General features: G+C 37.3%; 2 protein-coding genes across 2 annotated transcripts; both read right to left on the reverse strand.

Moving 5' to 3' along the window:
- Positions 1 to 8,833: 8,833 nt before the first annotated feature.
- LOC104112778 (protein MOTHER of FT and TFL1) lies at positions 8,834 to 10,643 on the reverse strand. The gene is made up of 4 exons (XM_009622793.4): positions 10,379 to 10,643; positions 9,994 to 10,055; positions 9,828 to 9,868; positions 8,834 to 9,276 (listed from the first exon to the last, which is right to left on the reverse strand). Exons 1-4 carry the CDS (start codon positions 10,571 to 10,573, stop codon positions 9,053 to 9,055), a joined length of 522 nt encoding a protein of 173 aa, XP_009621088.1. The 5' UTR covers positions 10,574 to 10,643; the 3' UTR covers positions 8,834 to 9,052.
- A 2,370-nt stretch (positions 10,644 to 13,013) lies between these two features.
- Positions 13,014 to 15,873, reverse strand: LOC104112779 (uncharacterized GPI-anchored protein At4g28100-like). Its single transcript, XM_009622794.4, has 2 exons — positions 15,109 to 15,873; positions 13,014 to 13,526 (listed from the first exon to the last, which is right to left on the reverse strand). Exons 1-2 carry the CDS (start codon positions 15,757 to 15,759, stop codon positions 13,185 to 13,187), a joined length of 993 nt encoding a protein of 330 aa, XP_009621089.1. The 5' UTR covers positions 15,760 to 15,873; the 3' UTR covers positions 13,014 to 13,184.
- Between the last annotated feature and the right edge of the window lie 9,687 nt (positions 15,874 to 25,560).

Raw genomic sequence — 25,560 nt, forward strand, 5'->3', positions numbered from 1 at the left:
TTCTTGCAGACCTGCCGGGCATGCCGCCTGACAGGGATATTGACTTTGGTATTGATTTTATGCCGGGAACTCAGCCCATTTCTATTCCACCGTATCGTATGGCACCGGCGGAGTTGAAGGAATTGAAATAATGGCTTCAGGAACTCCTTGATAAGGGGTTTATTCGGCCTAGTGTGTCACCTTGGGGTGCACCAGTTCTATTTTTGAAAAAGAAGGATGGTTCCATGAGAATGTGTATTGATTACAGGCAGTTGAATAAGGTCACAGTCAAGAACAAGTATCATTTGCCTCGTATTGATGATTTATTCGACCAGCTTCATGGAGAGAGGGTGTTCTCCAAGATTGATTTGAGGTCCGGTTATCACCAGCTGAAGATTCGGGATTCAGATATTCTTAAGACAGCTTTCAGGACCCGACATGGCCATTATGAGTTCTTGGTGATGTCTTTTGGGCTGACCAATGCCCCAACAATGTTCATGCATTTGATGAACAGTGTATTCCAACCCTATTTGGATTCATTCGTTGTTGTATTCATTGATGACATTCTGGTGTACTCTCATAGCCGGGAGGAGCACGCTCAGCATTTGAAGATTGTATTATATAGATTGAGGGAGGAGAAGCTTTATGAAAAGTTCTCCAAATGTGAGTTTTGGCTCAGTTCAATAGCATTCTTGGGGTACGTGGTGTTCAGTGAGGGTATTCAGGTGGATCCGAAGAAGATAGAGGCGGTGCAGCATTGGACCAGACCGTCCTCAGCCACGGAAATTAGGAACTTTCTGGGTTTGGTAGGATATTACCGTCGCTTTGTGGAGAAATTTTCATCTATTGCATCGCCCTTGACCAAATTGACCCAAAAGGGTGCTCTATTCAGGTGGTCGGATGAGTGTAAGGAGAGCTTTCAGAAGTTCAAGACTGCTTTGACCACAGCTCCAGTGTTAGTTCTGCCATCAGCTTCAGGTTCTTACACCGTGTATTATGATGCCTCGAGGATAGGCATTGATTGTGTTTTGATGCATGAGGGTATGGTGATCGCCTATGCCTCACGCCAGTTGAAGACCCATGAGAAGAACTATCATGTTCATGATCTTGAGTTAGCAGCCATTGTTCACGCCTTGAAAATTTGGCGTCATTATTTGTATGGAATTCATTGTGAGATCTATACTGATCACTAGAGTTTGCAGTATCTGTTAAAGTGGAAGGATCTTAATTTTCGTCAGCGGAGATGGTTGGAGCTTCTTAAGGATTATGATATCACTATTTTGTACCATCCGGGGAAGGCCAATATGGTGGCCGATGCTTTGAGTCGCCGGGTAGAGAGTTTGGGGAGTTTAGCATATCTTCCAGTAGCAGAGAGACCGTTAGCATTGGATGTTCAGGCCTTAGCGGGCCAGCTTATCAGATTAGATATTTCGAAGCCTAGTCGGGTATTGGCTTGTGTGGTCTCCAGGTCTTCTCTTTATGACCGTATCAGGGAGCGTCAGTATGATGACCCCCACTTGCTCATTCTTCAGGACAGGGTTCGGAGAGGTGATGCTACAGATGTGACTATTGGCGATGACGGCGTTCTGAGAATGCAGGGCTGGATATGTGTGCCTAATGTAGATGGGCTTCGAGAGTTGATTCTTGAAGAGGCCTACAACTTGCAGTATTCCATCCATCCGGGTGTCGTGAAGATGTACCGGGATTTGAGGCAGCACTATTGGTGGAGGCGGATGAAGAAGGATATAGTTGGGTTTGTGGCTCGGTGTCTCAACTGTCAGCAGGTTAAGTATGAGAATCAGAGACCGGGTGGCTTGCTTCAGAGATTAGAGATCCCAGAGTGGAAATGGGAGCGGATCACTATGGACTTTGTAGTTGGGCTCCCACGGACTTCGAGGAGTTGGGTACTCAGGTTGAGTTGAGCATAAATTTTCACCCTCAGACGGACGGGCAGTCCGAGCGCACTATTCAGATATTGGAGGACCTGTTGCGTGCTTGTGTCATTAACTTTGGGGGTTCATGGGACCAGTTTTTGCCACTCGCGAAGTTTGCATAAAACAACAGTTATCAGTCGAGTATTCAGATGGCTCCGTAGGAGGCTTTATATGGGAGGAGGTGTAGATCTCCGGTTGGATGGTTTGAGCCGGGTGAGGCTAGGCTCTTAGGTACAGACTTGGTCCAGGACGCATTAGATAAGGTGAAATTGATTCAGGAGTGGCTTCGCACGGTGCAGTCTAGGTAGAAGAGCTACGCGGATAGGAAGGTCCGTGATATGTCTTTTATGGTTGGGGAGAAGGTTTTGCTAAAGGTATCACCCATGAAGGGTGTTATGAGGTTTGGGAAGAGGGGCAAGTTGAGCCCCCGGTTCATTGGGCCTTTTGAGGTGCTTCAGAGAATAGGGGAGGTGGCTTATAAGCTTGCCTTTCCACCCAGCTTATCGAGTGTGCATCCAATGTTTCATGTTTCCATGCTCCGGAAGTATATTGGGGATCCGTCCCATGTTTTGGATTTCAGCACGGTTCAGTTGGAGGGTGATATGACTTATGATATGGAGCCGGTGGCTACTTTGGATCGGCAGGTTCGAAGGTTGAGGTCAAAGTATATAGCTTCAGTGAAGGTGCAATGGAGAGGTTAGCCTGTGGAGGAGGCCACCTGGGAGACCGAGCGGGAGATGCGGAGCAGATATCCACGCCTATTCGAGACTCTAGGTATGTTTCTAGATCCGTTCGAGGACAAACGAATGTTTAAGAGGGGGAGGATGTAACGACCTGGCCGATCGTTTCGAGAGTTATAACCCTGTTTTCCCCATTTCTACTTCTTTTTGTGTTATTCAGCTATATTATGTTATATCAGGTTAGTTGGTTCGGGACCAGAGTAGTTTCAGAGTGAACTGAGACACTTAGTCTCTTAAGTAGAAACTTAAGTTGGAAACGTCAACCGTATGTTGATATATGTGTAAACGATCTCGGATTTGAATTCTTATGATTTCGTTAGCTCCGTTATGTGATTTTGGACTTAGGAGTGCGTCCGAAATGTGATTGGGAGGTCCGTGGTAGAATTAGGCTTGAATTGGCAAAATTGGAAATTTGACGATTTCGGTCGACATTGGAAAATTTGATATCGGGGTCAGAATGGAATTTCGGAAGTTGGAGTAGGTTCGTAGTGTCATTTCTGATGTGTGTGCAAAATTTGAGGTCATTCGGACGTGGTTTGGTTGGTTTCGGCATCGGTTGCCGAATTTAAAAATTTAGAAGTTCTTAGGCTTGAATCCGAGGGTAATTTGATGTTTGGATATGGTTTTGAGTGATTCGAAGGTTCGACTAAATTTGTATGTTGATATATGACTTGTTAATATTTTTGGTTGAGGTCCCAAGGGCCTCAGGGTGATTCCGGGTGGATAACGTATTTGTCGAATTTGGACTTTGCAGCTGGAGCTGCTGCTTCTGCTATTTCCGCACCTGCGGAAGAAAGGGTCGCTGGTGCGCGTGGGGAGTGCGCAGGTGCGGGCGACGCTGGGCCAAGGCTAGGAACACAGGTGCGAAGAATTGGCCGCATCTGCGAGCCCGCAGGTGTGAGGCCTTGAGCACAGATACGGAGATGAGGAGTTTGGGCTAGTTTCGTAGATGCGCACCTGGGACCACAGATGCGAGTCCGCAGGTGCGAGAAGGGTGTCCGCAAGTGCGGAAGCTGGGTGATTAAGTGAGTTGCGCAGGTGCGGATCCTTGGACCGCAGGTGTGGAAGCTGGGTGATTAAGTGAGTTGCGCAGGTGTGGATCCTTGGACCACATATGCGGTCGCGCGGGTGCGAGAAAATGGCCGTAGGTGCGAAAAACCTGGGCAGAAACCATAAAAAGAACCCTTCGCGAATTTGGTTCATTTCCATCATTTCTATTCGGTTTTTGGAGCTTTTGGGAGAGATTTGAAGAGGGAATCAAGGGGGTTTCGTTGAGGTAAGTACTTGAGCCCTAATATTTGTATATATGGTGATTGTTCCGTTGTTTAATCATAGTAATTAGTGAAAATGAGGGGTTAGTGCTTGGAATATTTGGAGAGTAATTTAAGGATTCGAAGGACCAAACGATGTCAGATTTTGATGAATTTGGTTGGTTAGACTCGTGAGTGAATGAACTTTCTAGTTTTGTAAATTTTGTCAGATTTTGATATGTGAGCCCGAGGGCCGGGTTTGAGCCAATTTCAGGTTTTGGTCTAATTTTGTAGTTTTTCTTGTGGAATTCATTCCATTAGCGCGTATTGATAATATTGTACTGATTGTGAATAGATTCGGAGCATTTGGAGGCCGAGTCCAAAGTCAAGAGCATTGCGGGTTAGAGATTTGACCGATTTGAGGTAAGTAACGATTGTAAATCTAGTCTTGAGGGTACGAAACCCCAAATTTTGTATCATTCTACTATTTTTAGTGACACACATACTAGGTGACGGGCGTGTGGGTGTGCACTGTTGGGGATTGTGACTTGGTCCATCCTGTAGCAATTGTAAAGTTGCATACTTTGTTGAAACTACATGATACTTATGAGTTTTAGAAAGAGTTTCTGTAAATTGGGCTGAATGCCATTTTTGGGCCTTGCGCCAGTGCTGTTTGGACCCTTAGGGGATTTTTCTTACTATCCTCTCATTGTTTTCGATTGAAAATCTTAGTCATGTTTATACTTGTTTACCACATAACTCAGTTTTATGACTCTATTTTGATGCATATAAATGTTTTGGGACGAATGCTCTATTTTACTGAAATGCCCAAGGGGCTTGAGAGGTTTATGATTGAGTGAGGTTGAGGGCCTGATTTGTGAGGATGAGTGTAGATCGGGGCTGCCCGCCTGCAGCATACTTTATTATTATAGCACGTGAGTTGTCCGTGCAGCACGTGAGTTATTCGTGCAGATTATTAGCGCTTGGGCTGAAGGAGCCCCTCCGGAGTCTGTACACACCCCCAGTGAGCGCAGGTAACTACTGAGTGCGAGTGCCGAGTGCTGAGTGACTGGGAGGCAAGAGTGATTGTGAGGTATGCCCGAGTGTCAAGAGTGATTGTGAGGTATGCCCGAGTGGCAAGAGTGATTGTGAGGTATGCCCGAGTGGCATGCGTGATTATGAGGTATGCCCGAGTGGCACGAGTGACTGTGAGGTTTGCCCGAGGGGCTGTTTATGATTTTATCATTTTGCTCACCTTTGCATTTTTCCTTTGTCTGAACACTGTTGGAAAATACCTTTAAATGATTTTTTTTTACTGGAACTGGGTTAAACGAAATGTTTTGATTTAAATCCTGATTTTAAAAGCATGTGGTATTTTACTGAGATTTTTCGATATGAATGTTATATGCTTTATTGCTCGTCACTACTGCTCAGTCTTTATTTATTTTTGTTACTTACTGAGTTGGCGTACTCACGTTACTCCCTGCACCTTGTGTGCAAATTCAGGTGTAGCTGGACACAGTAGCGGTTATTGATTGTTCTGGTTGCAGATTTTCTTGGAGATAGCAAGGTAGTTGTTGGCGATCGCAGCCCCTGCTCTTCTCCCTCTTATCCTCCTCTAGTTGTATTTAGCTATTTTCCAGGTTGAGTTAGCCTTGATATTGTTAGACAGATTGTAGTAGATGCTCATGACTAGTGACACCCCAATGTCGGGCTTTTCTTTTTCGCACTTCTGTTTTTTTTTTATTTGAACTCCTTAAATGAAGATTTTATGTTAAATAGTATTGAAATTATCTTTGAAATGAAAATATCGATTTATTTGGAAATGGGTCATCTTGCCTAGTTCCACGATAGGCGTTATCACGACAGATTAGGTTTTTGGGTCGTGACAGATAATTATTGGAATTTAATTTTATTTTAAATTTTTCCCTCTGCAAATAATTAATTAAATGAGCTTAAGAAGAGGTGTTTATATAATTATTAAAAAATTGATCTTTTATGAATACTTTGCTTTATGTTGAGTGATTTCTATCTCTATTGATTGTTTTTGGGTGTTGTACACATTGTGTGAGGAATTTGGCTATTTGCTGTGAAATTAGTTGACTTGGTTGTAACTTTGAAATTTAGTTGTGGCCATTGGGCAAATTGTGATATGAATTGATTTTTGTTATGTTGTTGTGATAATTTTCCGTGTAAATTGTTGTGTTGTGTGAGTTGTTATTTTGGGGAGATAAGGGTGGCATTTTACCGTTTATATTACGTGGTTATAAGGGTGGCATTTCACTGTTGTGTTTGTTGGCTATTGATATTTTCTGGGCGGAGCGATAAGGGTGGCTATATGAGCGATAAGGGTGGCAATGTGAGCGATAAGGGTGGCTATTGATATTGTCTGGGCGGAGCGATAAGGGTGGCTATAGGAGCGATAAGGGTGGCAATAGAAGCGATAAGGGTGGCTATTGTCAGGGACGATATGTGATGATGTGGGGTTGTGGTGTTGACAATTTTCATGTGATGTTGTGATTTTCTTGTGTTTAATTTTTATATCTTGTGCAACTTGTCTTGTTGTTAGTAAATTGATAATAATCTGATTTATGTTGAAATTGGGAGCCTGTGGCTATTGCGAGGCGGTTTATAAAATAAAATGTGGGTACGAGGTGGCGTGAATTGTGATATGAAATGGGGATATTGGCACGTGAATTGTCCGTGCAGTTGTGATATAAAAATGTGGACACGAGGTGCTGTGATGAAATGATAATGATATTTGGCACGTGAATTGTCCATACAGTTGTGATATGAAATGAGGGCACGGGGTGCCGGGCAAATATGATAATTTAATTATGGGCACGAGGTGCCGTTGAAATATTAAAATGGACTAAGACCCGTATTTTGATGATTTTGAAATGAGGTGTCACATGGTGACTTTTTAATTGAAAGAATTATATTCAAAATATTTATTTGGAAGGATTTTTACTTAGAAAGTATTATATAAAATAATTATATTTTGAAAGATATTTATTTGAGGAAATTGTATTTGAAAAGATTTATTGAAAGAATTATATTTGAAAAATAATTATTTGAGAAAACTATATTTGAAAGAGAGTTATCTCGAAGAACTATGTGAAAGACATTTATTTGAAGGACTTGATTTAATTAGGTGTGATTATGTTTATTAATTGCTGAGTGACATTAATAATATTCATGTTGTCTGTTGTGCATATCACTGGTTGTTTTATTCCGCCTTTATTATTATTATTATTATTATTATTATTATTATTATTATTATTATTATTATTATTATTATTATTATTATTATTATTATTATTATTATTGTTGTTTCCTATTATTTTATAAATTATATTGCACATGTTATTAGACTAGTGAGTGTCTTGACTGTACCTCGTTTCTACTCCATTGAGGTTAGTCTTGATACTTACTGGGCACCGCTGTGGTATGCTCACTCTACACTTCTGCACATTTTGTGCAGAGCCGGGTATTGAAGATAACAGACTTGAGCAGAGTTAAAGCGGGATCGTAAGGATTCAAGGTAGAGCTGCTTGGTTGTCGCAGTCCCTTGGAGTCTTTTTATTTCATTGTACTGTTAATTTGTAATCAAACAGTATTGTATATTCAGTCCTCGTGATCATTCCATGTATTCAGTTAAAGTTCGTGACTCAGTACTACCAGTCTTGGAAGGTTGTATATTGTAATTATTTCCGTTGTTAGTAAAATAAAAATCGGCTTACCTAGTCTTAGAGACTAGGTGCCATCACGACTCCTACGGTGGGATTTTGGGCTGTGACATGTTGGTCCTCATTTTAAAATTTCTAGTCAACTGAAAGTCACTTTTACTGGTTTTAGACCAAAAGCAAATATAAAGTAATTCACTTTTCGAAAACAAAACATTTCAAAAGATACGAAATCACACATTCTTATTCTGAAATTAAGACGCAATAATTTACGTATTATTATTTGATCAAAAATCAACTTTTATTAATCGAAAAGAATGGGGCAGGGAGTACTCTTTCTGTTCCACTTATTTGTTTGATACAACTTTCTAATATTAATTTTTAACAAGAAAACAAATTTGAATAGTTTATTGAGTAGACAAATCTGTTCATGGATCCCAAGGGAGATTCCGTACCAATATTCTAGAGAGAAGAAAGAGAAGAAGAGAAAAAAAAAAAGGAAAATAATGTAACTAAATTCCTTGATTGAAGGCACTAATAATGAACTGAGAGCCTTTTAAAGTGAAATGTATATATTTTTTAAACAAAACTTGTGTAGGTCAGATAAATACTAAAACATGAATATTTTTCGTAATAAAATTTCAAATAATGTATATGAAATTCCAACACTAAAAGCCCATTATTTATAAGAATAAATTGGAAATCCACATGTTTCCTGGGTCATCTAGGTGCAATCTAAAATGTAGAATTAGAAATTGAAAATTTTCTCAATTAATATATAATTATCTAAAAGAAACTTAAGACGCGACATCAGCTAAGACGCGACATCAGCTGATAGTGAAAAGGCTAAAAAGTTAAGGTGCAATTCTTAAATTTAGCGAGTCAGAGGTCATATCTTAAAACTTGCTTACAATCTACAGAGACCTTTAAATGCTAGAAACAATCTTTCTGATTCTTGAGCATTTTTTTTTTCTTTTTGGGTTTGTTGAGTTCGATTTCATTTCCAAAGGTTATTACCTGCAGAATTAGAATGAAATAGCCGTTCCAATGTGTAGAGTCAATTAGTTATGTGGTCAATTACAAGTTTTTCTTTAACTTTTATGTCAAATTTCCAAATAGATTTATTTTAAACATCTGAAATAAAAATATAGGAAATCTCTGCTATTCAAATAGTAAATAATATGAAGTACTATTATTTTGAATCACTTCCTCTTAATTGTTTATCATCGATGATACAGAGCCAAGAAAAAAGAACAAAGAAAATACTTATGCACGGAATATAGGTACATAACAATACAGCAGCAGTTGGTGGAAAAAAAACAATACATTAGCAGCTAGCAAACATAAAAATCATACTTTAAGTTGCAGACAGAGAGTAATAAGCTGGCGAATAATAAGTGCCAGAACATACGAGTAAAAACTAAATACAGACAAGAAAATAAAAATAAAATCCACTGATAGTATTAGCGCTTCCTATTTGCTGGCTCCTTATGGGCATTGAAATAAACAGTGGCGACGGGAACGCCGAGATCAAGCTGATGCGCAAACGCCCGAGTGCAGAAATGAGACCTAGCTAGTGGCGGCTGCAAAATTCCCGGCATTGGCCCCTTCTGTCGGAAAAGTACCACTATGTACCTGTGGATCCCCACCGGCGGACGTGGCCCCATATACCCCAATACCTCCTTCCCTGCAATTTATATTTTATACCCATTCAAAATTAGTGAATTACTTGCCAAATTGTCTTATTTTAGCCCTCACAGTAAAAGGAGAAGTGAGATATGGAGTGGACACGTGGCAGGAAAAATGCTTACTAGGCTAACTCCGGCTTACATCTAGCTGTACAAAGGAAAACGAATTTGGACTTTAGAGATTTATTCTTTTAATCTTTACCAGAGCTCTCTCTTCTTTTCGTCTTTTTCTTTCTTATGTGTAAAGGAACAGAGTGTTATAATTTGGGTCTCACTAAAATTCAGAAAGAGAGGCTCGATTTCTTTAATATGAAAGACGACGTGTCATAAAGAATGAGCTGAGGATTATATTGTCCAAGACCATATTAAGGGGATCCATTTAATTTTTTCCCACCTAATGTGCGACTCAACAGCGTAAGAACGTAATTAATTCGAATGATTTTTTCGTTTGCATGGAATTTGGTTTGCTGCTTCATTTTTTGAGAGTCAGCTAAGTAACAGTGAATGTTTTCTGATTTTGGAAATGCTTGAAATTAAATGATTAATTTACCTCGAGCGACGTTAGTGCACCCTGGTATGTCTGTCACAATCCTGAAGCAATCCGAAATACGTGTGAGGTGGTAAACACATAAAGAAAAATAGTCAACAAATTAAAAGGAGAAAAAAAAGATTAAGAGAGAGGTGATCAGATGAATTTGCTTAGGAAAAATACTGACCAATGCACCCACTCTCGCATATTTGGTTCACTAGGACTAGGAGCATCTGGATCCGTCATAACCTACACCATCAATCGCCACGCATGTATTAATTTTCTATATTTTCTGATCTTTTTATCGAGCATGGAATTTAAGAAAAAATAATCATTTTAATATATTATTCTGAAGTTATTTATATATTATAATTTTAAACATATTTTATTACTATAAAAAAATATTATTAAATATAAAATAAAAAGTTTAACATTAAAGAATTTTCAAATATAGAAAGCACTATTCTTATAAAATTTAAATTCAATTAAAGGTCTTCTAAATATAAAAAGATATTACGCTTCTTTTAAAGGATTAAAAAGTGTCACATAAAATAGAGCGGAGAACGACGAACCAGAGTGTAAAGGTCAGCAGCATGGCCACCCACAGTGATTTTTGGAGGATCAGCCGCAATAGAGGGTTTGATATCGCAACCATTTGTAACATGTTTGTTGCCAAAGTGCACAGACATAGTGACACTGGGCACGAACATGTCCACTACATCCCCAATTACTCTTCCAACCACCAACGGATCAACTTTTGCAGCCATTAAAATGGAAATATATGTTTGTTGGGAAGTAAAAATGGATATATAACACTAATTTGAGGTACTGGGGTTTAAATAGCAGCATGAAGGAAAAGACAGTCCTTAAGGGATTTTGTGCAACCTACGTTGTGAACATGCATAGGGCAATAGAAAAAACAAGGCAACACGTGTCATGTGATTCCTCTGCCCTGAAACTAAAATCCATAAGAATTTCTTAATAAGGTCTTGACACGCGTTGTTACTACGAGGAAAATCTGCCATCAGTTACAGAAGAAAAAAGAGGAGTACTATAATGGAAATGGATCCAACAGCTAAAAAGCTAGAATTCACTGTGCTTAAGATAAGGAGATGAAACAATTGAAAGGCGATATTTAATGGGGTTGTCCATGTAAAACATGCATGTATTGCAACTTTCCTTTTGCTTTTTTTTTTGGTACTGCTTCTGTCTTGCTTTTGATTTGTTGTTTCCCCAGAAATCCCACACCCCTACGAACACCCAAAGTGCGCAAGGATTCCCTCGTTAAAGTGAACGTTAAGATCGTCAGTCATAACTTCTTTCACAAACGTAAAAAAGATACACTTGATTCTCTTTTTCTGTGCACTCAATTCGAGTTGAAGTACTCGTTTCTCATTCTTTAGCAACTATTCTAATAACGAATTACCTTAGCGTATTTATGCAACAAGGACTTCATTTATATGCAAATTGCACTATATATCAAGTTACTGAAAAGCAAATTACATGTAAAATAATCAGTCAATTAAACATTGCAACAAGGATTAGTCTCAAACAAGTCGGGTTGACTCTATGAATTCTTGCTGATTAAATTTATTCATTTAAGCTCAACTCGTGTTATCATCATACCAAATAAAAATAAAAGTGAGAAATAAGTTGAATACATATAAATTTTAACAATATTTGAATTTTTTTTTACTGGAAAATAAATCTATGATACTCTAGAAAAGTAGTAGGTTCAACTAGTAGTGTCAAGTATATGGATCTTTTTCTTCAAATGTGTCATATATATTAGCTAAGCCTTTGATTCCACAAAAACTAAACATCGACATAAAAAATCTTTACATAATTAACTAGTGCTGTACGACACACATGAAATGCTAGGTTTACGCAGATAAGATTTGTGAAAACTGAAAATGGGAAAAGTGTATATTTGGTATATATATAGAGTGATATATGAGGCAATTCCACAGTCTACACTAGTTAAAATTGTAAAAGAGATTAAGAGTATAATTGTTTGATAATATAACAGTCCTTTTTTTCTCTGTAGAATCTTTGTGAAATCGGTCAGATACGTACTTATGTCATCTTTAACTTTTAAGTGCTCCAAATTATAAAATTTTAGTGCCAAAATTGACTTTGAACGACTACTTTTTAGTCTTCCCTTTAATGGCATGTTTGGATTCGATGAAAATTGTTACAGAACTTTGAAGCATAGTAAGTCAAGTTGCTTAAGTATTGAAGCACAAATTCCAGATTCATTTGAATATTAAGGATAGATTTGAATTTTTACGTTGCGGGCATATAAGTAGCTGAAAGTGGAAAGCAAGAAAATATATTGAGATCTTTATTAAGTAGTCTAAATCATAAAATAATTGGATTGTATTACCCTTAAAACGAAAGACTTGCAGTAAATTTAGTGTACGTAATCTTGATTATATTTTGGCTTTCATTCTACTAGTTCAAAAATTTATTATCCAGGACTTCCCTTTTCTTTTAAAAGATGTATTAGAACATTGTCATATATATAGTTGGAACGCCAATGATTTAGGGTAAATTGTATCGTTTGAAGGGGAGCCTTGGTGTAACTGGTAAAGTTGTTGTCATGTGACCAGGGGGTCACGAGTTCAAGCCGTGGAAACAGCCTCTGGCAGAAATGCAGGGTAAGGCTGCGTACAATAGACCCTTGTGGTTCGGCCCTTCTCCGGACCCCGCGCATAGCGGGAGCTCAGTGCACCAGACTGCCCTTTTTTGTACCGTATTTAAGCAAAATCGTCTGGAGTTATTTTCTTTTTCATGTGATCAACAAAAGTTACTATTTAGCTATTTTATACTATTCAATTGCAGGAATGAATGAACGCTTTCCTAATCAAAAGATAGGAGAGCACCCCTTCTCCCGAAGTTACGGGGTCATTTTGCCGAGTTCCTTCCATATGGTTCTCTCAAGTGCCCTAGCCCAAGGTTAGATTTCTAAGCCTTATTTTAACTTAAACTTCTGCAAATATTTACTTCTACAAGTACTGTAGTAACTTTACTTCTACAAATATATTAACCTATGGAGTCTATTGTGTAGAAAGAAGTTAAGAATTCGTCTATTACGATCATTTTCCTGCAACTAAACCTTCTCATTAGTTCAATCCTTATCATCGTTATTGCAATAGTGCTTTGGCTAAGCTAGCAAGTTCTGGTATTTCAATTTCACAGTAGCACTATCAAGGAACAGCCACAGCTTCATTCATTTGCTGAACAGTCGTTACACAACCACAAAAATTACAATTTTCACTAACCTAAATCAACAAATACAGAGGAATGAATTTACCCTACGAGACATTTGAACAAGGACTATATTTTTTAGAACAAGGATCAAGTGCTGTAGATTAACTAGTATCTGGAGAGCAATGCAATGAAGCATATGTATACTAAAAGAAAAGGTAGGACATAAGGATAAGTTGATGCTTGAACAGCAACTGCAGAAGATTGATCATTGATCTCTGAGGAGTCGACTGCAAATGGCATGCCATCGCTGTTAAGCGTGCACGACTGAGGATCAGAACTGCTTTTGCTCAACATTAGAGCCCTCAAAACAGCAGAAACTGTATGAATATAACCTGATCTGTTTTTGTTGAGAAGCCAAGTTAGACCCATCAATTGGCAATCTCTGCTGCGCATTTTCCTAGTCCTATCCTCTGACCTGCTCTTGTTTTCGACTCTGCCCTCACTAAGCTGCATTGTCGTTCAATGCATTAGATAAGAAACATTAACCTTCTATTGGTAAATCTGTTAGATAAGAAACATTAATCTTCTATTGGTAAATCTAACTAGTTAGTACCACCTTATACCGCATGCTTAGTCATTTGACAAAACTCACACTTTCACATGATTCCCAACACCAAGTACAAAATTCTTTTAGCTAACAAACAGATGCATATTTGCAGGTAAAATGTCATCAACCAGGGCTAAAAGAATTTACAATACCAATGATAAAAGTAATTTGAGATAAAACTGCTCAAAATACAGGAACTACAACTGGCAACGGACACCCTAATGAGAGGTGATGTCATGAGATTTGTGTATCCCCCCACTCCACTCCAATAGAGGATCCAGCTAAATATCAGCTCAAGTTGATATTAGGGAATATTCCATATTGCTTTTTCGGTAAACTAAAAGGTCTTAGGAGGCTCCTAGAATTCCAATGACCCCTTCTAATTCTGACTCCTCTTTCCTCTTTTCTTTTTTCTTTTTTCCTTAATAAGAAGGAACTAAGAAAGCAATTTAGAGGAAGAAAACCACACACAAGCAGACCAAATATCAGAGGAGTTGCCGTCTGAACAACCGCTAGACATACTAGTATATATTTTTCCCTGCTGTATGAGATCAATGCCTATTTATTCTAGTTTAATTTGACTACCCTATATATACAAACAGGTGGTGATACTTTATTACTGACATGCATTAATTCTGTTTTTTTTTTTTTTGGTGATCGATATGCATTAATTCTGAGCCCTCTAATAATGTGATTACCTTCATTCAAGCTTAGTGTAGAGTGTAGACACTTCAATGGATGAGCGAACTAAGTTTAGAAGTTGTACCAAAGCTGAATTAAACATGAAACTTATGTCGAGCTGCTCTCCTTGAAAGGAATGTCACTGCTCTAAGACTGTTTTACAGATCAATCTTTCTAGTATATGCAGGTGAAGAAAGAGTAATTGAGAACAAGAGAAGATGATTTTGACTTCTGTACCTGACGCGGACATCATCATAGAAGCTACCTTAGTTTAACTAAAAATATACAAACTAAGTCCATTGGGTTCTGAAAACTTAGCCACTTAGGTGCCATTTCTGTCGCGGAGCATTAAAGCCTTGCAACTGTCAAGTATTACAAGAAAATTACAGAGATAAGCATATAGAGAGATTACTTAAACCAAAAAGAGGTGTTATTTGAACAGACATGGAATATGAATTTTGGTCATAGTTTATAGATGCAATGTGTTATCTTCATCAACTTTGCCGGATATGGAAGTGCACGGTAGCCCTAGCCCCGGATATTTGTAACAAACAAAACCCCACGAAGCTCATACTTTCTCTTCTTTCTTTATCTATAGACTATAATTCACCATTTTCCCGCATGTAAACTTAATTTTAAAAAGCAAAGTAGACAACTTTCCCAATCTTTCACATTTCATATCAACATCTTGACATTTTCACTCTATATTTCAGACCCACATTATGCCAAATATAAATAATTGTATCAAGGCTGCAGCTTTTATATTACTCATTTAGAAGAAGAAGAAGACTGTTAACGTACCAGATAAAGACTGTTCAAGCACTTGGAGCAACCAGCAAGACCAGTATACCCATTACTGCTCAAACAATCTCTTTCCAATTTCTTCACGCTTTTATCACCCACCAATTTCCCTTGTGAATTCACAGCGAATGCTTCTGGGCAACTAAGCGGATGCAGCCTAATCCCACAGTAACAATAAACTACATCACAAGTCTCATTTGGCTTCACCAATTCAATGCCTCTGTTTCCTAATGCCTTTTCAAGTGAGTCCACACACGTCTCAGAATCATCTGGAAGCACCGGCATATCAACGGACGTCGACTGCGGGAGCTTCGTTACTGCTCTGTGAAGTGCGGTTTCAGAGTAAGCCGAGTAGAGCCACGCGGCTAGAACCGGGCAACAACGGGTCCGGTGTACTTGACCCGAATTACTTCTGGACCCACAGGATGACTTAATGCTGTGGTAGAGTTCATCAGGGAGATCTAAAGGGCAACCGGCGACGTTGGACTGCTCCGGGAAAGCGGGAATTGTGGCCGGCGGTGAAGGGGAAGGTAAGAATGTTTGAGAATGGACCTCAGCCGGGTCGGGTTCGGGTAAAACCGGAAGGGCGGGTAAATTGGGTAGATTGCTCAAGAAAAGTAAAGTAAAGAAGAAGGAAACAAGGAAAGACATTGCTTTGAGAGTGAGGGAAAAGAGAAATTGAGTGCTTTGGCAATTTGTATAGAGAAAGAGTAGAAAAAAATGGGAGTTGGGTGGCTTTATTGAGAGGCCATTGATTATGGTTTGGTTATTTACTTTTCGCTTAAGGTGGTGAGAAATACTAACGTGGCTTAAAGGATTAATGAAGTGGATAAAAAGTTTAAAAATCAATATTCAAATCCCAGACTAAACAAAAAAAACGGTGTATGTTTTTTTTTCCCTCAATTATTTGCTTGAATTTTGATAGATAAAATTATACCATAAAATAATTAAAATATATACAAATAGATTGAGCACCACCATTTTAAGAAAAAATAGATGTGGTGTTGAATTTTAACATGATTTTTTTACGATTATTTTTTCTTTGCAAATTTATCGAAAAATATCTTTTTGAGTCGCGAATTTATCAAAAACAATTTTCTACCTCCACAAATAAGGGTAAAATCTGGTATTTTTGTAGTTGTTGTAGATGTGGTGTTGAAGGAAATCAGAATCAATGGGAGCTAAGGAGGAGGTCTTGTGCTATAAGGCTATGGTGGGGCATGGGGATTGGATAAAGTATGTTTGTTTGAAATACTCTCTTGAGGCTTAGATCTCAGAATAATGATGACGATGTGCCTTATAATTAAAAATAGAGAACTATATCTAATAGTATATATTTGTTTGTTCTAGTTTTGTCATGATTTTCAAATAATTCTTGGACATGCCAAGAATCATAGAATGTTGCCTGTCTTGACTCTTGAATGTGGCAAGATATGCTAAGCCAGTTGATAGCATTACATTATATCTCTCTAGTTCAAAGATATTAATCATTAGGGGAAATAGGGTTCACCATCATTTAAAACCCATTTATTTGTATTGATTCACTCTTTATGTTAATGTTTTATGTAGAAAAAAAATTACAACGAAAAGATAATGTTTTGCTCTTCTCCTCACGGATAAATACTAATTCCAAAATGGCTGGAGCAATATGCATTTTTTGTTACTGTTTTTGCTAAGTTTAATATCCTATTAGGGAAAGATCGATCTTGTTGCAAGAATCTAGAATTGCATACAAAGGTCAAAGGTTAGTTTGATTTGTTTGCATTGTTTAGGACTCAAGCTTACGTGTATCGACCAGACTACGTGGCATATTTATGCAAATAAAGCTATTTAATTAAATCAAAATATGAAATTAACTCGGATTACTCAAGTCTGTGCCATTGAATAATTTTAGTTACTGCATTTTTAAGTACTAAAAAGTTACTTCCAACATTTATCTCTGAACGTGAAATGTAGCTACTTCCTTCAATCCAAAGATATGAAACTATAAATGGAAGTAATTAATGTCGTTTAATTGTCTACCACTTTTTAATAGATCCATATAAATTGTTTTATTTAAATATTCAACAGATTGAGTTGATATTTGAGTTTACATATATTCAAGACGTGTTATATGAGATTTAATACTCCGTCATTTATAGTCAACCTGTTTTTCTTAAATCTGTGTACTATTTTCAGTGACGCCTAATATATTAAGTAGTACGTAATTATAATGGATATTTCATCACCTAATACATATACTTTAAGCATTAAAGTGCGCTAACAAAAAGCAGCTATGAGTAATATATTAGTACACTGCAATATAGTAGGAAAAAGGCCCATTGGCCATTAGACCTTTTTTGTTTTATGTCGTATAATTATAATACTAATATTTACTCCAAAAGCAATAGTAATGGTGAGTTGATCTCATAATTACTAGGTTTTGAACCAGGACAACATACTTATTACTTAAGATACTGAGCAGTGACTGAACTTAGTAACCTTTTGAATATATACTGCAATTAAAGTGCTCCAATGCAAGTGGTCAAGACTCAAGAGAGCATTTTTCAATTTCTTTTATTTATTGGTACTTTGATAGGTTCTAAATATAAATTTATCTTTATACAACTTATACAGTATTTAAGAATTTTAATTCATTAAATTATTGATCACACGTTAACTTTGATGTAAATTTCCTATTCAAAATATAAGAGGCGATATGAAATAATTTAGATTAGATTAAATAAGTGTGGAAAAAATGGCATGAATTGGAAGGAGAAACAGATCACATGGTATACTTGGGAATTAGCTGCAATTAACTCCAATAATTGGAGTTTCTCGTGAGTCGTGAGGCAGCTTTTTTGTATTCAACCCCTGCATCTCCGTATTCCTTGTGCGACCTACTTGTCTTTTTCAGTACTATTCTTCTTTTGTCCCTTTTCAATTTTCATCCTTATGTTTACATTAATAGCCCTACTTCCACGTCTTAGCTACATCAACCTCTGAAAAGGGGGGAAAATTGCTTGCTACATCTCACACACACACACACACATATATATATCTTCATGGAGACCCCGAACGAATTCCGAGATGGGGGCGTCGAGGTCGAGCGTTCGAATCGATCGAGGTAACATCGACCGATACAGGTCCCGAACATCGATGCCCAAAAGTGATCACCTAGCTCGAAACCAAGACCGAGGTTCCGATCCGATACCGAGCTCGAGTCGGTATCGAGTTCACAGACAAAAAGCTGTTACAACCGCACCAAAGGAGAGAATCTCTGCGGGAATTAAGGGGGAGACACACCATCATGGGTCCTCCACTAGTAATATTTATTCCATCATGTTGCTATAGATAAAGTAGTGATCCTTGGCTATAAAAGAAAAGATAGTTTGTAATAGAAGGCACTTTTTGGCTGGGATTAAGAATTCATTGTGTTTATCCTTCTAAAGCTCACTAAATATCTTTGTTCATCATCTTCTATTTTTGCACTATAAATACGTGTATTGTTATTTTCAGATCAAAGGAATCTACTTGCCCTTAGAACCATACATAAATTCAACGTTATCTGATTCTTCGGGTAAACAATATCATATATATTGATTTAGAATATGAGCTGTCGCTGCCTCCAACTTATGTATAAAGTAAGAAGAAAAAAAGTCAAGGCAGAGACTTGTTGTTAATATGATATTATATACTATATTGTAACAATAACAATTACATAATTCTGAATAAGTTAGAGTCAGCAATATTAATATTCACTTCTTCACTTAACATCAACTTATATCATCGTATTATTATAAAGATTTATCATGAATTGATAAGTTTTATACCGGTTGTCAACCTACCACAATCGTTCTCCGACAATGTGAGCAAGCTTATAGAGACGAAGTTAACCTATAAAATTTATGTATATGACAAATTGTTACCGATACAGGACAAGCAATTGATCAATCGGGCGGATGTGCAAGAGAAAGAGCAAAATGAATAATGAACTAGTGCTCATGCTCGGTCACGGATACATTATTTATCGTACAAGTATGCAATAAAATAAAGTAAAAAAAGACTGTGTATTCCATTTCTTTTATTATTTTCTTTCCTTCGTGAGTGATCATCGATTAGAATAACCTAGTAATTTAGCAAATGAAGATGGAAGTAGTATACAATAACTAACTAATCGAATAATGGAAACTGTCATTAGTGTTAAAAGACACAAAAGATATGTTTTGGGCACTGTGTTCAAAAGCTGTTTGGACTTTATAATATTTTATTAGAAGGGCCGGGAACTAGATTCGCTTGAATAACCAAATATTAATTTCGTTTCTTCTAATTGTCTTTATCTTTATTCTCACGCTCTTTTCTTATTCTATTGCAATCTGGCTTTTATATATTACACACACATATATATATATATGTATATCACAAATATCTTATATCAACTAAATTGAGCTCACACTCAAATCATTGCTTATGACTATGTACACCATACTTTGACCCTCCTTAATTTTAACGGACTTGACTAAAAAAGGTTAGTCTGATAGTGAATAATTAACTCCACTCCTTCCCCACACCAACCCATTCCCAAAGAAAATTTCTAGTAAGCCGTGGCACAGAATTAGAGGTTCGGCCATATATATGTTATTTTTAAATTTTTTGAAGTATATGCTTATACTAAGTTCAATTCTGCAAACTATATGTGAATTTAAAGTCATTCTCAAACTCAAATAAATGAAGAGATTTTATAGTATATAGATTGACTATATGTCATCTTAAAGATGGTTTAATTAATTACTAATAAAGGGATTCAAATAGCAAACCCAACTATAAACTATTTTGTAAGCGATGCACACTATTTGTGTTCGTTGCCATAAAAGTATATATTTCGTAGCCTATCATAAACAACTTGCGAGATTTATTTATTGGTAATGATATTTCTTCTTAATAATAAACAAATTTATATGCGGGACAAATTTGCAGGGTCAAGCCTTTTTTTGTTGGATGACAAAGACGGATCCATGATTTAAATTCTATGGGTTCAACTTTTTAAATTTTTAACATTGAACCCTATATATTTCGAAAGCTATGAATTCAATTGAACCCGTCGATAATACTCTACATCCGCCCCTGCTGGATGAACTCATTAACTCGATCTAGAGATATTTTTCTTCTTATATCACTCGTTCATTAAGGGCATCTCCAACCCTCCCCCATTTCTCCAAAATGCAGTCCTTTATTGCCAAAATGTGGCTCCAATGCTCCCCCATTTTTGCCCCCAAAATGGGGGTGAATAGTGTTACTCCAGATTTGGAGTGACACTATTCATCTTCTCCATTACTATTCATCATTACTTTTATTATTATTTTTATTATTTAATTTTTTAATTTATCTCTTTATATATACCTAATTATATTTATGTAATATCTTTATAATATTAATTTTACATCTTAACTTTGGCGTATAATTTTGATAAATTAATTTTCGTGTATTTATTATTTTAATGTAAAATTATAAGTTAATTTTATTATAAGTTATTTTTATGTAAATTAATTTTATTTATGGGAGCATACTAGAGGTAAAAATTGAATATTTATGTAATATTTAATCTGAATTTTATCATAATATAATATATATTTAATTATCTTATATCTCAATGATTTCACTTTTATTTGAATTATCCGTTAATATATATAATTTATAATATTTGCTTACAAATTATATTATTTAAAAATTTATGGTATAAAATAATTTTATATCAAATTATATGTGATGAATATGTAAAAAAGATAGAATTTCTTTAATAGAAATAAGAAAATAAAATTTAAATAAAAGATAATAATATAATATTGAAGAGAGAAGAATATAAAATGGAATATTCTTTTTTGAGTAAAAAATGGAGTAATGGTTAGAGTAACTTTACTCCATTTTGGAGGAGAAAATGGAGGTAAGGTTGGAGATGGCTTAAGGAAAAATAAGACCAGACTTTTTTAACTCTCAATTCAGCTCTACTTTTGCTTTACTTTATTTTTTTGGTAAGAGGGAAAACTCGCAGCCGCTACAACCTTTGTCACAGCCTCTGCCCTTCGGGTGAGTACTCTGTGGTGAGCACTTTGTGCGTACTGGGTAAACTTTCCCCTGTGTAATAGGCTGCAAACCACATAGGGAATGTAAATCACACTAGGCAAGCCAGATGCGACAGGCTCAACCCAGAAGGCATTGAGGGGGGATTCGATCCCAGGTCATCTATATGGATGAATGGATAACCACCCTCCAAACCAACTGGGCACCCCCGAAGGGTTTTCTTTACTTTGTTACCAGTGTTTTAAAAGGCGTGAGTGTAAGGCGAGGCGTTGTACATATACCTCAGCGAGGCGTAAGCCCCGAGGCGTGGAGCGTAATGTACCGCCCCGCATATTTTTCGACCGAATTTCTCGCCTAAAGGGCTGCAAACGGAGCCAAACTTGGCTGCCAAAGACCAGAGGATTTTTGCACATGAAGGCAACAATCCCACAGGCTATCAGGGCCCTCATGGAGGCCACACTCTGCCAGCAAGAACACATGCTGCATAGCTGGGTAGGACCCCAGCCAGCCAGGACAATCATGGATGCAACTATCTTCCAGCAAAGGCATGTGCTGCACAATTGGGTAAGACCACAACCTGTCTTGGCAATCATGGAGGTAACTATCTGCCAGCAAGAAGTGGGGCATAACAGCTGGACAGGAACATTGGCACATGGGCTGCCAACACAATCATAGAGATCATATGATGCCAACATAAAGCAGTGCTACACAGCTAGACGGGTCCACTGCCAGCAACTCTGCAGTGGACATTTATTGTATATATAGACATGCTTAGGCCTTGTTAGAAGGCAAATCTCATATACTTGTTTTTTTTTCTTTTGTATATGAAGTAAATCTGATGGCCTTGGCCTCCTAATCTCGCCCAAATCATACCTCAGTTTGGGGTTGTGAAGCGGTCGATTGCAATAATAATACCTAACTAGGAGTAGGGATCGAATCCACATGGAGCGTAGATGGGATTAGGTATTTATTCGGACTAAGCACGTAAAGTGTCTAAGATGCACTTTTACAAACTATGTTTTGATTCTACTTCTAAATTATGCCACGGTTTGCAAATGTAAAGCTAAAGAATAATATTTTTGGTGTTATTTTTCAAGTATGCAAAAAGATCTAGGGTTGTGACTTCCACCTAGGTGTTTGCCTAACGGGTTGTGGGCTTTAGAGCGGGTTTTATTGGTCGGGATATATTATAGCAATCAACACATAATTACCCACTAAATATCTCTCGGTAATAGAGTGGTTTTACCCAATTTGGCTTTCTCAAGTCCAAATGGGTAATACACAAAACAGTTGATAGATGCTCAAGTCGGGTTTTACTATCTCTAGATTCAACCCTTTAATTGGGACTATAAATTTCTTGAGTTCATCCCAATTTCTTGTTAGCCAAGTTTTTCTAGACTAAGTCTCTCTTTCTCAAGTAGAGACTAAGTCAAATAGGCTTGAATCAATATTTGCAACCATTAATTCTATAATTATAGAAAAAACTAGGCTAAATATTACACACCCAACCATAAACAAGCCTTAAATCAAACACACATTAGGTACTCACACTAGGGTTGGGTCACAACCCTAGCTAGAAATTTAGCTACTCGTAGTGGGTGATGAAGAAAATAAAGAAGAAAAAATGATTAAACTCATATTTAATGATAAATAAATAAAAATCCAATGTAAAATAAACAAGCTATGATAAAGTTTCCTAAAACAGTAAAGAAAAATGGCTACCAACTTTCAGATATTCCAAACTTGACCTAATTTCGTGAAATTATTCTATTTATACAAAACTAGAATTTTCGGACAAAATTGCCCTTTAGGAGGTTCTGCGGCCGCACAATTCTGTGTGCGGTCCGCACTTTTCTTCAGCTCTTTATAGGAGTGGATTCTGCGGCCGCACAATTCTGGATTACGGCCGCATCTCTTGAGTTCTGCGGTCTGCATAATTCTGGGTGCGGCTGCACATTTGATTTCTGCGGCCTTACAATTATAGTGCAGTTCGCAGTTCTTGTTGGGCTTGAACTTGACACTCTCTGAACTTTGACTTCTACGGCCGCACAATTATTGTGCGGTTCACACTTTACACTGAAGCTCTGTTGAATTTTCTTCTTATTCTACGGCCGCAGACAAAATTCCGCGGTCCGCACTTTAGCCCTTTTTGCTTGATTTTTGTCCTTGTTCAAAATCACTCCTTCTTGAGATAAATTTCATCACTTTGGCTCATTTTCCAATACTCCTACAAGTAAGCATATTTTATCAGTTTTCGGGAATACCTTTAAGCATTTTTGAACTAAAACAAAAGTCAAAAGGCGCCAATAAGTAGTAAAAATCTCCACTTATCAACTCCCCCAAACTTAAGCTTTTGCTTGTCCTCAAGCAAATAAGGTAATTCCCACCTCCACAAGAAAAGAGCTATTCCAGCTAAGCTAAGGTGAATCAAACATACATCAATTAGGACCAACAATTACCCACACACTCATGAATCATCAACAAGGCAATGTTTTGAAGGTTAAAGCACAAATAGCTCTAATGTGACACTTGAGCATCAAGAGTTGACTTTACTCATTAAGGAAGTTCGCACTTTCATGTAGGTCATTGTAGATCCCAAACTCCTCATCCTATACTCTCCGTTAGCTCATCTCACTTAAAAATGTAGCACTCAATTCAATAATTTTTGAAAAGTTCGCTCATCACTCTCAAAACAATGTCACAAGTACGGCTCTAAGTACCATAAGCTTGCCCCTGATGTAAATCACTACTAATGTAAGCTCACTCGGCTTGAAATCACGTAGGGCCTTTTCTACATATAATAAAGGCTTTTGGACTAAGGTAGGAAATGTTGGAATAGAACGGGTTCATCTTTCCTTAAACACTCCATTTTCTCTTTTTGGCTCATGCCTTGCCAACTCTTTGAGTCATTTTTTTTTTCTTAGGGGAACTAGAGAGACTTGACATCACTCTGTCTTGGTCATGATATTTATTTTCTCGTTCTTTGTTTTCTCCATGCTTTGCACTTTTGCTTTTCTTTGAATCCCTTCAACTCTTCAATTTATTCACTTTCTTTTTGTGTTTTTCGTTTGTTTTTTCTTTTTCTTCATTTCTTTTCTCTTTTGTACCTTGATACCACTTTCAAACTCCTCATCTCTCCCCCAAACTTATGTTTTCGCCAATTTGCTTCTCATGAGTATTAGGGAAAGTTCGAGGTGCCAAGAGAGGGTTACTACAAAACGGGTAAAGGCTTGTAACATGGTTATCAAATGAGAAAGGCTTTAGGCTAAAAAGGGTTGACTAGGGATAACATCATTGGTGGGCCATGAAAAATTTCAAAACGATCCAAGGAGAGCCTACAATCACTTCTCGAGCCAAGCAAAACTTAGAATTTTGCCTAGAAACGCATTCAGGGCAAGTTATAGACCATTCGCACGGGTACTTGGACTTGTAACAAAACATCTCACCTCTCACACCGCTGGATTGTTCAAGAGGATAGAGGCGAGGGCCCACAACAACCGTATTCAAGATTGAAAATCGCTAATGGTTCAACTAAACCACTTGATGATTGCCTAAGTCAACACAAGAATCACAAGGTCACTAATTAGAGCCATTTCTTTTCAAGAACTTGTTTTTAACCATAAGCGTGTAGTTAAGTGTGTTGGTACCAAGCGAAGTATGCTTGACCCTCTTATTCATTATTACTACTATTTTTACCTAATCATCAAAAACGGACTCAATCCCTTAAGATGGTTGTCATGCCATCCATCGTTGGGAAGAGCCACCCAGTTTACATAAAAATCACCTTTGGAAAGAACCGTGACATTAAGAAAACCAAAGGCTTATTTATCACTTAAACATAAAAAGAAGCTTAGCAAATTAACAAGAAGCTATTAAAGTAAATAAGAAGCTAAACTACTAAGAAACAAAATAAAGAAGCTATGAAGTAACTACTGAAAGAAAAATGAATATACAAGCCGAGAATGGGAAAGAGAATATATATATCAATAGAGAGGGAGGAATATATACATAATGAAAAAGAAAATAAAGATAAAAAGAGAGTATTATAGTTATGACAGGCCAATGTCATATCAAATCAAAATAGACCACCCCTCTGAATAAGAATAAGCATTGTCCTCAATGCTTAACAAAAATCAAAATAAGGGAGGGAAGAGAGTAAAGAGAACTCCCTATGTGGTCTCAGTGTGCATGGAAGCATCACCACCCTCAGGCTCCTCCAACCGGATCTCATCATCCTCTGCTAGGGGAGTAACGAGGTTGGTGAACATCTGAAGCACCTCCTCAACAGTATGGGCATCAAGGTCTGGCTTGTCAGACTGGACAGCTGGTGCCACTGGTGCTGATAGTGCTGCTGAGTCTACTGATACCGATGGATCTGTCTCTATCAGTAAGTCA

This window comes from Nicotiana tomentosiformis, chromosome 3, assembly GCF_000390325.3.
Source record: "Nicotiana tomentosiformis chromosome 3, ASM39032v3, whole genome shotgun sequence".
Classification (NCBI taxonomy): Eukaryota; Viridiplantae; Streptophyta; class Magnoliopsida; order Solanales; family Solanaceae; genus Nicotiana; species Nicotiana tomentosiformis.